The sequence below is a fragment of the Rhea americana genome, unplaced genomic scaffold, assembly GCF_003343005.1.
Source record: "Rhea americana isolate MKP2758 unplaced genomic scaffold, rheAme1 scaffold_270, whole genome shotgun sequence".
Taxonomy (NCBI): Eukaryota; Metazoa; Chordata; class Aves; order Rheiformes; family Rheidae; genus Rhea; species Rhea americana.
The window spans coordinates 777,318-793,710 of record NW_028186391.1 but is presented as its reverse complement, the minus strand read 5'-3'; the positions used below and the strand labels follow the sequence as shown (position 1 = coordinate 793,710).

Below are 16,393 nucleotides of genomic sequence, written 5' to 3'. Positions count from 1 at the left end.
GCCACCGGGCTGGCCACGGAGTGGGGATCGTCACCCGCCGATCCAAGCCTCCCTGTGCACCCCCTCAGGCTCCGGACACCCCAGGGGCGTGMAAAGCGGTGTGTAGTTCCTGGAGGGGAAGCTGGCGTCCTTTCTTATTCCTTTTCTCCTTTCTTCTTCTGTGGATATATTTCTGTAAAACCCCTACCAAAACAAATCACCCCGCCACAAGCTTTTCTTCTTCTGGGGGAGAAGAGGAGACAATTTCTACATTTGTTTTTTTTAAGAGGTAGAAATCTATCCCAACCTTGCTGTCGGAATGAAGGTAGATCTTCTGCAAGGGAAGACCGTTTCTCTCTCTTGAAAAGTGGGTAGCTCCAGCCCTTTGGTTGAGATGTCTACTAAAACCGCAGCAGGATTACAGATGCCTTTTCCAGTTCCTTTAGTTTTGACCTTTTGGTGCTATTAAGTGGCGGTAACTTTTAACTCTCCTCATCCTGCTGTTGATACCGTGAGAGGTACAAGGAGGAAAGCCTTGACTTAAGATTAGTTTTACGTCCTGCTCCTTGGCATGGTGTTTCTCTTACTCCTCCTTGTTTGAAATCTTTCTCTTAAGTATCTGGTCTCTCCTTTCCCCTCAACCTGCTGGGGAACCGAGTAGGGAACATTTTGGCATAGGGCAATGGCTTTCAGGCAGACTTCCCTAATAATAGTGCTAGTATGAAAGCAAAATACTGCAAGCTTAGGAACAATCTGAAAGCTGCATGGAGACAAGCAATAGCAATTGCAGGAAACTTTCTAAAAGTGGTTGAAAATTCAACTTTAAGCGTTGTGGGGCTTTCTCTGTGGAGCTCCTTCCACCTCCCAGACTGTGTTTTTTATTCCTGTTTGACCCTTTGCTCTCCCTGAAGCTTGCTTTCCTGGAGAGCTTGTCTTGCTGATCCTACGTAATTTCCCCCAAGGTTGCTTATAGTGCAGGATACAGCCTGGCACAAGAGCAGGTGGAGCAGGAAACCTATGGTGCTCATCTACTTAACCATCTTGACCCTTTGGAACCATCTGCAGCTCCTGTTCCACCACCACTTGCAAGGTCACCATCTGCCACGGGTCCTTGCCTTCTTCCTGTGAGCCAGAGGAATTGTATTGATTTACGCCAGCACTGGTAGATCTTCTTCCATCTTTCCCTGTAGTCTCTTCTTGTGGGACTGATTACTAGAGCTTGTCTTCATGGCTCAGAGGTGAAGAGCTTTAAACCACACATGCTTTTGCATGGTGTGGCTGGTAGCTCACCATGAAATCGTCCAGTTAGCTGGTCACGTATTGCAAAGATTTCCAAAGAGTTTTATCTCTTTAGTGTTGTTTTAACACCAGCAAACTGTTGCAAGAGATCTTGAGCTGGATCCACAGTAGGCTACTTTGCCCACAGTGGTGATGGCATCAGAGCTGGGTCAGATGGCTCCGTCTCTGGAGCTCTCCTAGGTTTGCTGTTTTCCTATCTCAGCTTCCCTTCAGGATCTTGTAAAGATTCATTTTCCCCTTCCCTAACGTGGGTGAATATCCTCTTCTCTCTCCCCAGCATAGGGGAGACTTTAATCTCTTAAGTGTTGATAAAGGGCTCGGAGATGCTTGTGTGAAAGGTGCTAAGGAGGAACAAAGCAGGATTAACAGGCCGGTAACTACGGCAGCTCTCCGCTTTCCTGTGCCCTATTTATTAACGCTCCCCTGCAGGAAGCTGTCAAAGTTAATATAAATTGGAGAAAAGCTTTCCCCCTTTTGGGAAATTAACTCTCCAATCTTTATTAAGAGAATGGCTTCTGCATATAAAGTCAGCTTTGCCCAGGGACATAACGGCTGGGTGGGAGGTGAGGACGGAGCCAGGGGCTGACTCCTCGCTGGCGCTTGCACGCTGCAGGCGTCTCGCTTTAGTGCCGATGCCATCAAAGTTGGCTCCGTCCTTGGCCTAAGATGAAGCAGCTAGATAAGAACAGATTGCAAGTAGTAAACAATAGCAACAAAACTGTCCCTCCTGAGATAAATATCTATGAAAGGCTGCTGCCGCTGTAGGGTCACGGAGTTTGTGCTGATGTCAGAGCAGGAGCAGCCCGCGGTAACCTGCGAGGAGCCCTGGGAAGAGCTGCTGCAGTAAAGGTGGCTTGCTCCTTCTCTGTGGAGATCACAGCTTTCCTCAGATCCTGCTCGAGCATCATGGCTCTCCCTAGGTTCATCCTTTTTAGACATCTGCTGGGTGAAACTCGGCTCCTTGTGATGCTGCTACGAGATGAGGGCAGTCCCTCCTGGCTTGCCCACAGGTCTTCTGCAAGCATGGATGAATAGGTCAACCCAGCTTGTAGTGGAAGGGAAGGTGACCTCCTCGGAGGCACCATGGTAGGGTGGCCTTTGCTTTTATTGAGTTTAAGGCCAGTGGGGGTGGAGCGGGCAGGACGAGGGGATGCTTCCGAGACCAGGACATGACCCAGCATCTCGGTAGCTTGGCTGTGGCCGGGAAGGCATTCCTCCTCGCGGGACGCGCGACGCCGCGGAGGGCGTATTTTGGTGCTGGGGAAAGGTGGGAGTCAGACTTTCCTTGGGAGAGTCCAGCCTTGGCGGTGGGCTGCTGGACGTGCCAGGCTCTTGCTCTCTTCCAGAGTGGTAATCCCAAAATAGGTGCAGCTGGCCGAAAAAAGCAAGAATAAAATAAAAGCAGGCCGTGGGCTGGGTAGCCGTCCTCGACCCAGAGGCTTGGGGAGGAAGCAGACAGCGGTGCAGAGCCACGGCCTGCTTTGTCTCACTGTCCAAAACTACATCATTCATTAACACACCGCAATTAATGTTCTGCCTCGGAGGCACACAAGTGTTGAGCTTATTAGCACCAAGTAGAAAGGTCTGAGGCTTTAATATAGTTTGCAAGAGGATTAAGAACACAAAAGAGGCCATAAATTTACAACCAAATATAAACCAGCTGCTGTGGGCAGGGCTGGAGGGGGAGGGAAGGGGAAGAGGGGAAGGAGGAGGAGGAGAAGAAGAAAAGAAGAAGGAGGAGGAGGAAGAGGAGGTGGGAACGGACCTTTTGCACTGAAACAGCCCCAACCCAGCCGTTCGAAGGTCTGGTGTCCCCGCTGGCCTCCCTGGCACGGCTCGTAAACCTCCCGGCAAGGAGGAGACCGGGCCCCTCACGGCCGAGCCCCCCGAAATCGCGGCCCGTCCGATGGGGCGGGCTGGAGTCCACCCATCAGGAGCTGGCGCTGCTCCAGCGCCTTTTCAGCGCCTGTCTGTGCTGGGCTGCACCCGTTCGCTCCGCGGCCGGATTCAGCCCTGCGACTTCTCATTCGCGGGCGAAAGCCGCCAGAGTCAGGGAAAAAGCTTTCGTTGATTTAGGAGGGCTCACGATCGCGGTCTCAGTGAAGAATTTGGCGGCTCGATCAGCTCATTGACTTTAGACCAATACCGCTGTCATCTATGTCGGTGTAAATCCAGAGTAATTCCAAYGGATTAAAAAAAAAAGCAAGGTGCAGCCGCTCCTGGCTGAAATACAAATTTCTTGCGTTTTCATAGCACCTTCCACCCCAAAATGCCCTGCAAGCTCCAACTGTGCTTTGAAAAGCAGTAGCAATGACTGAATTGGGTTGTATACCAGGAGCCGTGCAAATACCTTGCAAGGCGAACCTTTCTAAACATAGGCCTTTCTACCTGTCCGTGTCTTCTAGACCTGAAGAGGTTGGAGGCCCTGTGGGGCATGCAGAAAATAAAACCTACGCTCTAACCACAGTGCTCTTTGCTCGGTGGCACTGCCATTGCTCTGCAGTGCAACTGGTGGCTCTGCRGATCCCAGCTCCAGTCTGGAGAGGCAATGGGATGGCACCAAGAATGAATCTCAGAGGGCCAGGAGAACTTTTCCGGCTGAGGATCCATCCTGCACTGTCTTCATCTAGCTCTGTTTTCTACCATATCATATTCTATCTTCCAGGAAGCTTGAGCAACCTGCTTGGTTTTGGTTAGTAATATCCCATTCATCCCTCTGGGATCTGGGGATTTTGTATTAGGTCATGGTGATCTACTAAACTTCTTAGGAGGCACTTCTACCATCAGATTTATCTCTGTGTCAGCTAGCTTCCTCTTAAGCTTTCTTCTTCTTAACTTTTTGCTTTGGGTCACCTCTGCCTTTCTCATCTCTTCCCTGGTCTTAGAAAACCCAGAGGAAGCCTCATTAATTGTCTTCAGGAGCTTCGTAAGCAGGAATACCTCTGCACCATGCAATGTATGCTCATCCCCATATGATGAACTGACGTCTTGCAAGGCCTCACTTAGGATTTTGGCAGCAGATGAGTAGACAGAGCTGCAATAATTTCCCCTCTGCTGGAGGAAGTGCCTTTCTAAGCATTTTCTCCTATTTTTGCCAGGAGATGATGCATGCTCAGCATGGCATATTTATTTTGCCTTCAGGATGGAATGGGCTGCCCCATACGGGAGTGTTTCCCTCTCGAGCTCTGCCGCCCATCCCGCTGTGCTCTGCCATCAGACTACACAGAGTGCTTAGCAGGAGAGAGGTCTAAACATTCCTCGTGAAGAGTACTTGAAGCTGGTTCCTCTGCCAAGTGCTGCTTCCTCTTTAGGAGAGCTCATGGTGGGTGCTGCGGGTGTCTTAGATACATGGGGATCTCCCCTTCCTGTCCCTCCTCTCTGCTCCAGATGGATCCAGGGGCCAACAAAAAGGGGACTTTTCTCCTAATGTTTCTCCTCKTTTGGTCTGGCTTCATCAAAGGCTGCGTCCACTTGGCCAGTTGGATTTCTCCAGCCGGCTGATCTGACCTTTCAGATCAGTCTCTCTGGCTGGACATGGCTCCTCTTTGCCATACTACTCTTTAATGTGGTGTTCCCTCACTTYGCTGAAGCAACACTCTCAGAGGTAATACAAGGAAGGCAAATTCTGCATGAAGGTTTGGGGCTGCGGATTCTGGTGCATTTGTTCCCTGTTCCTTCTTCCTCTCTTCCTCTGCCTCCTTGCTTGATTTCTCCTTTGAGAAGTGGTGACAGAATCTAAGGTGGACTCTGCTGTCTCTGAATGTCTTGATTCCTCATGCATAAATACAGGTAGGAGGAGAAGGGCACTTCAGAGTGTTGTGTCCACATGCTGAAGACTTGCAACATGTTTAGATAGCCCAGTAACGCGGGCTAAACAGCCCACACTACTAAATGGAGCTGGTGGCATCTTGCTGGTGCTGGCATTGGATGAAAGGCAGGTTTTTCATTTTTGCAGGGGGGGAGATAGATGCTGAGTTTCGTGCTTATTCCCTGCTCTCCCACCTACCCTGGCCATCGCAACCCATTTAACGGCAATCCTCTGGCAGCCTGACCGACTTGGTGTCTCAGAGCTCCTGACCCAACTGCACCTGGCAAAGCCAACTGTGGAATAGAAAATATGTATTTATAACGTATGCAAAATAATCAAAGACTCCATCTGGGCTGGGGCCCTGAGGCGCCTCATTAGCCACGCGGCACAGACCTGACGCGCATCGGCGTTGCGGAGCTAATTTAGCGTTCACGGCCGCAGGTGGCCTTGCAGCTGCGCCAGCCAGCAGCTTCGTACCCGCACGGGTTAGCGGCTCCGCTAAGGTTACGCGCTTGGGGTTTGAGGCTGAAATAGGACTGACTTTATTGCACGGGGTTAAGGTCAGAGCAATAGCTTGGCTTAGCAGAGAGGCTTTGATTGCTGCGTGCTTTTAGCTGCTGCTGGGGAAAGGTCCCGGGCAGGTGGGTAAAGGGGAGTGAAGGGCTAAAGGATTTTTGCTTGGGTTTCTGGCCTCTTTTCTCCCTGATTTAACTGTCCTGGTCTAGGGGAGCAGGATGCTGCATCCCCAGGGATGCATGGGATGAAGGCGCATCACCTCTCTTGGCAGAGTCCAATTTTTAAAATCTGGATGGCCGGATGCTTGTTTTGGGTCCCCTTCTCTCCTCCTGCAAACCCAGACATTCAGAGACAGCAGAGTCCACCTTAGGTTTGTTAAGGCTGCTTGACATCTCACTGAATTTCTCACAGAACTTAAGATCAAAAAAATTGAAAAGAAAAAGGGGTGTAAGCAACACTGAAGGGCTTAAAATAATCATAACTTGGCCTAAGGATGTTGAAACCATCTTTCCATTCTTTTCTAGTGCATTTTTTGTGAATCATTTGAGTTTAAGTGAAACTGTCTTTTGCAAAAGGGCTTGTCCCATTCTGTTTTTTTTTCCAACTGGGTCTAGTTTGGAGAAATAGCCTCTGCTTTGATTTGTGACTCTCGATACTGTAACCAGACTGCCTTTGCAGACAGACCACAGTATCTGTAGGGTTCTTGCATTTCTCCCTGGTAGAGACTGCTGCGTTCAGCTCTCCTGGACATGCTGCGCTCCTCACCTGCATCCTTCCTGCAGCGAAGCTGTGCTTTGACCTGCAACCCAAAGCTGCTCATTTTGGGTCGTCAGGAGTTGAAATTCTTGGCTTTTCCTTTTAAATGGCCCTAGATTCCTCCTGTGATGGAGAATGGCAAGAGACTGCAGAGTGAGGAGACACTCTGAGCTTTTGGTTAAATCCCAGAGTGAACAGATGTGCTCCATTTCCCAACCTGTCAGGACATGGGGAGGGAAGGGATCCAGGTCTTTGCTGTGCTGCTATGAAAGGCAGAAGTCCTTTAAAAACAGATCGCAGAGTGTCCCAGCAGCAGCCATGGTGGGAGTTTGTGGAGGTCATCTGCTGCTCTTTGCAGGACTTCTGCCTGGTGGAGTCACCTCTAAGACCTGCTTGCTGGGTTTCCCCTTCACTTATGCTCCTGGCTCCAGCACTGCCTCTTGCTTAYGAGACTTTGCAACCTGATCTCAAAATGTCAAGGTTTGTGAGACCGCTGGAGCATCCCGGTGGGATCCATACCTGGCAGCATCAGTATCTGATACTGTAGAGAAAGGCAGGCATCCGCTATAATGAGGCAACAGGGTTGGGGCAAATACAACCTGGCCTTTGAAACACATGCAAAAATAGAGTGTCTCCAAAGSTGACAAGCTGCTTTGGATGCTTCTTTGATATGTAGTGCCGGGCAAGTCAAGTGCTAGTGCCCAACTGGTTTATGAAAGTGTCTTCCAGCCAGTATTCCTGGGCAATGTGCTCTAGGTGACCCTGCTTGAGCAGAGGGTTGGACCAGATGGTCTCCAGAGATCCCGTCCAACATCAATTATTCTGTGATTCTGTGTGATTTTATGTTAGCATGGCAAAAGTGTCTTCGTTTCTAGGGCCAGCAGCTCCAAACAGGAGAGCGGRGGCAGCGCAGAGGAGCTGCGCTCTCCCTGGCTGTCGTGTGTCAAATGAGGCTGCAGGTGCCTAATCCCAAAGTGCAGCTTTTTTCCATGAAATGCATGGTTACTGCTGACTAATTCCTAGGCCAGCTGCTAAATGCAGCCTTCCCTAAGCATGAAAATGCTATGATTCAAGATGCTTCCCTTGAATATCCTTTCCTTTTTGATACGGTTTGCAGAATAGCTATGGATGGGGCTGGGGTCTTCTTCTGCAACCAAGACTGAGGGCCATCCTTGTCATGCAAATCTAAACCTCTCTGGGGTATCTAGGGAGCTGAGACACCAGAAGGCATTTTCTGCCTTAGGAAGCCCATAAATCTTGAAATATCCTGTTCCCTTCTCAAGCAGAGATGGATTCAGAAGGGCTTGCTGGGTGGTGGTGTCTSCTTGTGGATGGTGGATGAAGGATTGCACTAGCACCACACGCTTGGGGTAAARGGATGCCCACAACTGGAGTAAATCACAAAACATGTCCCTGCATTTATTTTAGGACGTATCAAAATGTAACAAATCGGGGCTTTTTCCAACCTCTGCAGAGGGTCCTTTGCAAACTGCCTTGCTCCCTGCCGGCTGGGGCTAGGAGACCTTCTCTCCTGATGGATCGCAGAGCTCTTGACAGGCTCTGGAGCACCGTTTTGCTCTGATCCACCTCGACTTAGACTCATCCTCCTACTCGGGAGCTGGGAAGAGGCTGAGATGTTCGGCTCGAGTTCACTAGAGGGCGCAGGAATTGTAGGCTAGAAAACGGCAGCGGTTTGTAAGGAAAAGTTGGCTGCCTTCTCGTCCTTTTTAATCAACTGGAAAGATGCAGGGTTGAACTGGAGGTGACTGGAAGGGGATCCAGACTTGTGTCTGGCGAGGGAAGGACCTGCTGACATCTGGGATTAGGCGGCGTGCAGCGCGCAGGCTGCGAGCCGGGGTGGTGCTTCGAGGAGCCGGGAGCATCGCTGGGGCCCGCGCTGCCACCTTTCCTGCAGGATGACTTGAAAAAAAAAAAAAAGAAGAAAGAAAAGAAAGAAAGAAAGAAAAAAACCCCATAAACCTGCCACCCCACCCCACCCGAAAAGCTAAATGCTTCCCTTTTTGGCAGCCAGGGGCCAGATTCCTGCGTCCAGGCTGGATGGGCGGCTCGGGAGGCGGGCACCAGGAGGACGGAGACTTCGGCATGCYGTCCCTTCGCCGGCCGCGGAGCAGCCTGGAGCCGTGCCGGCCACAGCGCCTGGCCGGTGCCCGCGGCTCCGCGGCTCGGGGTGCCAGCAACCGCTTGTGCCAGCCAGCTCCCCTCCGGCCGGTGCCCGATGGCCCCGGCGTAGCCACCTGGGAAACAGCTCTTTTCCCAGCTCCTGGAAGCAGTCCACGCTTATTTTTCCCTTCTCGGCGATGCAGCAAGCTGTGTCGCCAGTTTAGTACCTCCGACTTTTCTTCTGGCTTTTTCTGCTTCTTTCCTGCCCCCTCGCACATAGGCCAGCGGGTCTGCTGGAGCCGCGGTGCTGCCCTTTCCCGGCTTAAAAATAGCCGGCATGATGCTCCCGCGATGCGTGGAGCGGCAGCGGAAAGCGGGCGAAGCGGCCCCGTCTGCCGCCTTCTCGGTGCCCCTTCGTTCCTGCGCCCGTTCGTTCCTCCACSGGGCACACGATGGGTTTTTGCGCCGGCTCACAGCGCTCTGTGCACCGGCTCGGGCTGCGGACGGAGGTGTTATTTCACCAAACAAACTCGGAGCAAATGACGTGCATTAGCGACGCGGGGCCCCGGCCAGGAAAATGTTACCTTCCCCTCCGAGTGCTGACTGGGGAGGAAATTCTCACATTTACAACTCCGCAAAGGTTAGGCGCTCCTGGAAAGAGCGGCGCAGCCTTTGGTTTCTTGCTTTCTGCTGTYGGCTGGAGCAAGCTGGGGTCTGCCCGTCCTTCGCAGCCACCCCGGCACGCTGGGAGCCGACGGAGGCTGCAGCATCTTGCAGTTCCCTCCGTTGGAGCCTGTTTTGATTGGATTTTCCTGGAGACCGGGCATGCGGTGGTGCATGCCCCTATGCGTGCGTAGGTTAATATAGAATAAATAAACAGCGCTTTTTCCCGCTTCCCCCTTCTCCCCTCCTCCCCCCGGTGCACCCTAGGATGGGAGGCTGGCGGAGGGATGCGGCGGGGTGGGAGGGGATGTGGCATGAAAGCACATGCTGTAGAGTTGTCCGGGGCGAGCAGGAGAGCAGGGACATTCCTGGCACTGCCATGCTCCTCGCACAACGGTCGGGCCCGACCCCAGCACCGCAGCGAGCAGGCGGTAACGTCGGGGAGCCGGGGAGGCCCGCTCCACGCGGTGTTTACTCACAGAGCTTAAATTAATGCTGTCTGCCGACAGCAGTTTTTAGCCTGACTTCCCAAGGAAATGAACTGTATGCAACCTCAGCCTTTGYGTACAGGTGGGCCTGGTTTTCCCCCAGTAATGCTTGAACCCCTGTCYGAGTTCAGCTAACTTTCACAGGGATCCTAAAAGCCAAAAAAATAATTATTTTAGTATTTTTTTAATATTTATTGAAGAAGGATGGCAGGATAGATGGGAGAAATGATCAGTACTCCCCGCTGAGAAAAAAGCTTGAATGCGTGTGCATGCACAACCATAATACTAGACACTAGAAAATCCACATGGACGAGCTGTGTTAGTAGCACCAAAATTGTGGAATGAGCCTGACTCAGAGCTCCCACCTTGCCAGTCACCAAGGCATCCAGCTGTGGCACATGGAGCTGGCTCTGTCTGTTCTGTTGTGCGCAGGACGAATCATTTTCTCCCTGTCTCTGGTTCGTTGGTGGAGGGTGGCTCGTGGGATACCTTGTTATTACCAGATACTTGTGACGGTCATGGTGGGGAGGTCCCCTTGAAGGATGTTTCTCTATCAGCCCTTTTTGGGTAGTTATTTTAGACCTCAGCAGTTCTTGACAATGAGCAGCACTCAGCTCAGGGGGCCTTGATGCTCGTTTTTATGAGCAGAAGTGGGTTATTAGAGAAGGCAAAGAGGAGGATGGACAGACWGTGTAGAAACCCGTACCTGCCTCTTTTGCAGGTGTTCTCCAAAATCTTCAGCCACGAGGCCCTAGAGAGCTATCTCCCCAAGATCCAGCTGGTGATCAAAGACACCCTCCGGGCCTGGAGCAGCAACCCGGAGTCCATCAATGTCTACCACGAGACCCAGAAGCTCACCTTCCGCATGGCCATCCGGGTCCTGCTGGGTTTCCGCATCCCCGATGAGGAGCTCAACCGGCTCTTCGAGGTCTACCAGCAGTTTGTGGAGAACGTCTTCTCCTTGCCTGTGGATCTGCCCTTCAGCGGCTACAGGAGGGTAAGACACTAGAGCTGAGTTCTCACCCTGCAGATAACACTGGTCTGGGACTAATAGGGCAGTGGCTGAATTCTTATCTTTGTGTTGTTGGTGAGATGTCTCCTCACCACCAGACTCCTAGAAGCGGGTCCATTTTGGGCTACAAAGTCCTGTGTTGGTAGCGTCAGGAGGGAGATCCTTTCATGACTAGGAAGCATTGAGATGCTATACATCTAAGGCTGCTAATTAATGAAGGGGTTGAGATCAGTGAGGATGAGACTTTTTCACTGTGAAAGGCATGCAGTACATGTCAAGATACTGATTTCTGCCTCTTCTCATCCTCTRTATAGCATCTCATGATCTCAGATAGATTTTCTGAGTGGTAGGTGTTCTGTGGTTCAATGCAATAGAGAATTTCTAATACCCTACCTTTGAAAGGGCTATAAGAGATCTGTGGACCTCCTAATTCCTCGAACTCTTATAGTTTTTACCAGAAATGCAAAACGAAAACATAACAAAAGCCATTGTCAAAAACTGGATTTTTTCATCCTGAGTTTTGGGGCAAAATTGCTTATAGAAAAATGATTTTTCAAATTATTCTTGAGACTGCTATTGCACATCTTGTTGTTGCTCTTTAACCACTGGAATGACCCTGGYGCACCTTTTTAAAGCCTTTGCAGCAGTATGTTAGCTCAGTGCAGCTCCACTCAAAGAGGAATTGCTTTAGTGAGATCAGGTGATAAAATTGCTTGGCAAGCCCATTACACTCTTGGGAAGAGGCTCCTTTCAGACCAATTGACTGTTTTCTTTTGAGAGAGAATTTTCCCAGGGACTTTCTTAAATCTCAGTGTGAGGGGGAGGCATGTGAATTGGTGCAATACTGGGGCTCCCACGTCAGACCTGTCGTTTGCACGTAGGTGCTGATTAGCCTCTCTTGTAATCTTGCCTGCTTTGGGCCTGCTTCTCCTGGGCAGGCAACGACGCCAACATTTTATGCTTCTCTTTGAGCATCTGCAATTGCAGTTGGAAGCAGGCTGGTGGGCTAACAGACCGATTGCTGAGACAGGTTGATATTCTTCTGAGCAAAGAGAGATTTTGCATGGAGGTCACCCCCAGCTTCCCATGACACCTCGTCATGCTCCTTGGACGTGTSCTCTTGACCTTGTCTCTGGTTATTGATAATCACCAGCCAGCCCCRGGACAGGCCAAGGATGATTGTGCTAGTGTTGTGCCTGAGCGGTCTGACGGCTTCTTGCCCTGCAGGGGATCCAAGCGCGCGAGACACTGCAGAAGGGCCTGGAGAAAGCCATCCAGGAGAAACTACAGAACACACAGGGAAAGGACTACGCCGACGCTCTGGATATCCTGATAGAGAGCGGCAAAGAGCATGGCAAGGAGCTTACCATGCAGGAGCTGAAGGTAAAGATCCTCCCCGTCCTCCCACGGGCTTGGGGGACTTGGGTTCCATAGTCATCTAGAAGAGTTACCAGGTGTCTGGGTCCTCCTCCCCATGACCGTGCTGTTCCTGCTAGGCCATCATTCTGCTTGGGGCATGGACTCCTGAAAGAGTGAAGCCTAAGCTGGTGTAAAGAGGATGTTGTGGCTCAACCATAGACAGTCGTTCAGAGTGGGATGACCAGGGTGCGTTGTTGGAGTTAAAGGCAAGCCCTTGCTCAGAGGGTCAGGGTGCCACCAAGCCAGTTGTTTTCCTAAGGGCCACATTTACTTGCAAATCACTCTCAGCCCTTGCTAAAGAGCATTTTCAGGGACTACTAAAAGACCAAACCAGCCTGTTGAAACTTTGTGCCCTAATCAGCTTCACCCCTCAACTTGTCCTGTTTTATGGTAGCTTTTCCACAAGGCTTATGATTCCTCGGCAGATGGTTATCTGTAGGGTGGGTGACCACATAACTTGTCCTTCATGCACTATTAAGAACTGTCCACCGGGGCTTTTCTCCTAGTTTTGCAGCCCTCTGCTTTCTCCAGTGTGTTGCTAACTCTGAGCAAGGGTCTATGGGAATTTTCCTCTGCTGGTTGTCCAGCATTTCAGACAAGACACTCTTTGGAAAGGGAGGCACATACTTTCCCCTGAGCACAGGCAAAACTAGGCAGCTGGAATAGTGGTCAAGCAAGAAGGGATCTTACAGCAAGGGTGGGCTTGAAGAGCTGTCAAGTGGGGAGAGCATGTAGGAAATCTCTGCAGCTGTCAGCTCAGTATCTGGCTGCAGCTGGGGAGCAAAGGCTGGGTCTAGACCCAAGCGCTGGGCCATGGGAGCTGTCCTCTGCATCTTGGCCACCTGGAGGTGATGATAGATTACCCTATGGCTGTCTTGCACCTTCAGTGTCTCGCAGGGCCCAATGCAGGTCAGAGCCACAGACCTGGCAGATYGGCTCTGCTGGGGAAGGTAGCTAGAAACAGGGTAGACCCACAGAGCCCTTGGCTACCTTCTTGCATGCCCTACTGGGGCTCTCATGTTGGCAGGTGAGATGATTTGTCTCCTCATTGCATTAGGGAAAAGAGCTCCTCCACACATGAGGTGTCCAGCCCTGTGGGAGAATCGCACATTTGTTGCCTGTAGGGTGTCTCCTTTCTCCCCAGGGCAGGATGGAGACTGGGGCAGGGAAGTGCTCGGGATTCCTCCAGGACTGTAACTCCGCATGGCTGGGTCTGCCCTAAGTGATTTTGCCATCCTCCTCCACCTGGTGGCYACAGCCACATCTTAGCCCCAGGAGAACTTGCCTATCCAATGTTGTCCTGCCTTGGCAGGAGGGAGAAACTTGCCCTCCAGGAGMTGCCCACCTTGCAGACGGCCCTCCAGGCTGATGGGAAGGTGCAGAAGCAAGGAATGGAAGTGGGGCAACTACTGACATGTATTGATGTGGGTGGGAAGGAAATGCTCCATCGCAGGACCTTGTGGTCTGCTTTGAGCTCACCTAGAGGAGGGAGATGCAGTGGACAGGAGGCTCACAGTGGGAGAGAGCAGGGGCAGCGCTGGCAAGTGGTGAGGGACAGGAGATGGCAGTGATGGCTACAAAGGGGACAGGGGTCTGTGAAATTGCTCACATATCTGCTTTGAGACATGCTATGCACGAGGCACGCTGAACGGCTGGCCCTGCCGCCCACCCCTCCTTGCCATTCCTCACTCCAGCTCCCTGCTTGCCTTTCAGGATGGCACCCTGGAGCTCATCTTTGCTGCCTATGCAACAACTGCCAGTGCCAGCACCTCTCTGATCATGCAGCTCCTCAAACACCCCCGAGTCCTGGAGAAGCTGCGGGAGGAGCTGCGGAGCAAAGGCATCCTCCACAAYGGCTGCATCTGTGAGGGCTCCCTCCGCCTGGACAACATCAACAGCCTCTACTACCTGGATTGTGTCATTAAGGAGGTGCTTCGCCTCTTCACTCCCATCTCCGGGGGGTACCGGACAGTGCTGCAGACCTTCGAGCTGGATGTGAGTATTCGCTGATCCCTGGCCCCAACGTTTCTCTTGCACCTTTTGCTTCTCTTTTTAAAGCCTTGTTCTCCAGTGCGCTTGAAATGTGCTGTCTGTCCKCTAGATGATGTTTGAACCCATTGCTCAGCTTCCACAGAGGGTTAGGGGTCTCAGTAGCATTAGGATCTGGTGTGTTTTGGTGGRTAAGGAGAGGAGAGAAGACCCTCTTTGGATGAAAAGGCCAAGAGACTCCAGATAGTTGCTACTGGGGAGAGCTAGARGAAGTGAGGGAAATGGGCTAGATCCAGCTAGATATTTGCTGCTGCGGGTACCACTGTGGTTTAGATACATGCTAAAATCTCYCTGCCTCCCTGCATTGCTCTCTCTGGGATGCAGCTGCATCACGACCTCGCCAAAACGGCATCTTGCAGATCTTTCTGTGCCTTGCACAAAGACCTGGRCCTTGCCTGCTTGGCAGGCAAACCTAGATTAGACCCCTGGGAGGACAAATGAAATCCTACTGGCAGTCAGTGGGTTTGCAGGAGCACGAAGGGATCGGGCCTGTGGCTGGGAACTGAAACGTTTGGGCTGTCAAAGAAGAGATAACCRTGATGTTTCAATGAGCAACTTGTGACAGTCTTTGAAGCCAAAATCTAAACTGGGGTGTGACCGGGGAAAGATTGACTGCAAAGGGCATCTCCAGGCTGCTGGATGACAGGCAGATTACTCATCACAATGGATGGAATTTCCTACTAGCAAAACAAAATCTTCAGACCCGGCTGTCACTGTAAATCCTATTAATGTAATGATTTGAGTCGGAAACCTTTTAAGGTGCTCAGGGGATGATAAATCCACCCCCTTTCTCATCACCCAGGCCCTGACATGTGCTTTGGGTGTGTGGAGCTGACATGTGGCRGGGGTGTGACGGGAGCTGCGGGACTCTGCGCGGCTCCGCTGTAGAGGGCYAGACGGCTCGTGGGGCATGGCACGGACGTGAGAAAAGATGTTTCCCTTTGCTCGGCAGTAGTTGAGCACCACGGGGTTCCTGGTACGCAACTCCTGTGAGTGACCACAAAGCAAATAAATAGCGATGGATCGTCCAGCAGGCCGGTAGCAGAGGTATGAATAAACCCAGGATTCCCACATCCCAGTCCTTTGCACTGGGCTCTTTGTTCTTCTTTTAAATCTGCAGTGTAGACCAGTAGTAACCCCAAAGAAAATGAGGAAAATCAGCTGCCTTTGCTTTATCTTGCTCTTCTGGTCTTCTTCCATGTCTCTCTACAGCATGGTTAACTCACTTGTGTTTTCTTTCCACCTCCTTCCTTCTTTTGTGCAGGGTTTTCAGATCCCCAAAGGCTGGAGCGTCATGTACAGCATCCGGGACACTCATGACACGGCCCCTGTATTCAAGGACGTGGACGTCTTTGACCCCGACCGCTTCGGGCAAGGCCGAACTGAAGACAAGGATGGCAGGTTCCATTATCTCCCCTTCGGAGGAGGAGTACGGACCTGTCTTGGGAAGCATCTGGCCAAGCTTTTCCTCAAGGCACTGGCCATCGAGCTGGCCAGCACCAGCCGTTTCGAGCTTGCCACCAGGACTTTCCCCAAAATCACTCTGGTGCCCGTGGTCCATCCGGTCGATGGACTCAAGGTCAAATTCTTCGGACTGGATTCCAACCAGAATGAAATCCTGACGGAGACAGATGCTATGTTGGGGGCGACGGTGTAGACCGACTCCGGCTGCCAAGGGAAGGGCAGATGGGGATGGAGGGGTGGGGGTGGGGGCAACGGGGAGGAAAGAAGGGAAGGAGAGGAGGAAGAGAGGCATGAGAAACTTCTCCATGTCACTAACTTTGCAGGCTCTCCGGGTCGAGACTGGTTTCTCTGATGGCGAAGCTGCCGAAACCGCTTGCTCTCTCTCTGCGGGATGTGGAGAAGATCGAGGGTGTCGTTGCCACATGTTTTGTTCTGTTCAGAAAAAGGAGAAGAATTTCAAAACCCAAGTAGAGCTGGGACTGGCTGACCATACACAGTATCTAAATATTATAAATATATATATATAAATATCTATAAAACACTTCTGCTGCAAGGAGGAGTGCTGCACGGTGGGAAAGGCTTCAGAAATCAGCTGGCGACCAGAGGTCCGGCTGCCCCGTGCATCTCCTCGGGATCTGGCTGGGAGGCTCTGGCCAAACCTGAGGGACGGCCATGACCTCTGGTGGCCTCTGATCCTTTTTTTTTTTTTAACAGTGTTAAATTAGCTGGTGATAACAGTGTTTTTTTTTTAGGGGGGAGGGGGGTTGTCTGTTCGACTGTGTTTTTCGTTTGGGTTTTTCCTTTCTTTTTTTTTTTTTT

The 16,393-nt window shown here is 51.5% G+C and overlaps 1 protein-coding gene across 1 annotated transcript; it reads left to right on the top strand.

The window, feature by feature from the left end:
• Positions 1 to 10,309: 10,309 nt before the first annotated feature.
• Positions 10,310 to 15,801, top strand: CYP26B1 (cytochrome P450 family 26 subfamily B member 1). The gene is made up of 4 exons (XM_085308229.1): positions 10,310 to 10,627; positions 11,870 to 12,025; positions 13,775 to 14,056; positions 15,375 to 15,801. The coding sequence occupies exons 1-4, from the start codon at positions 10,310 to 10,312 to the stop codon at positions 15,765 to 15,767; spliced, it is 1,149 nt and encodes a 382-aa protein (XP_085164355.1). The 3' UTR covers positions 15,768 to 15,801.
• Positions 15,802 to 16,393: the final 592 nt, after the last annotated feature.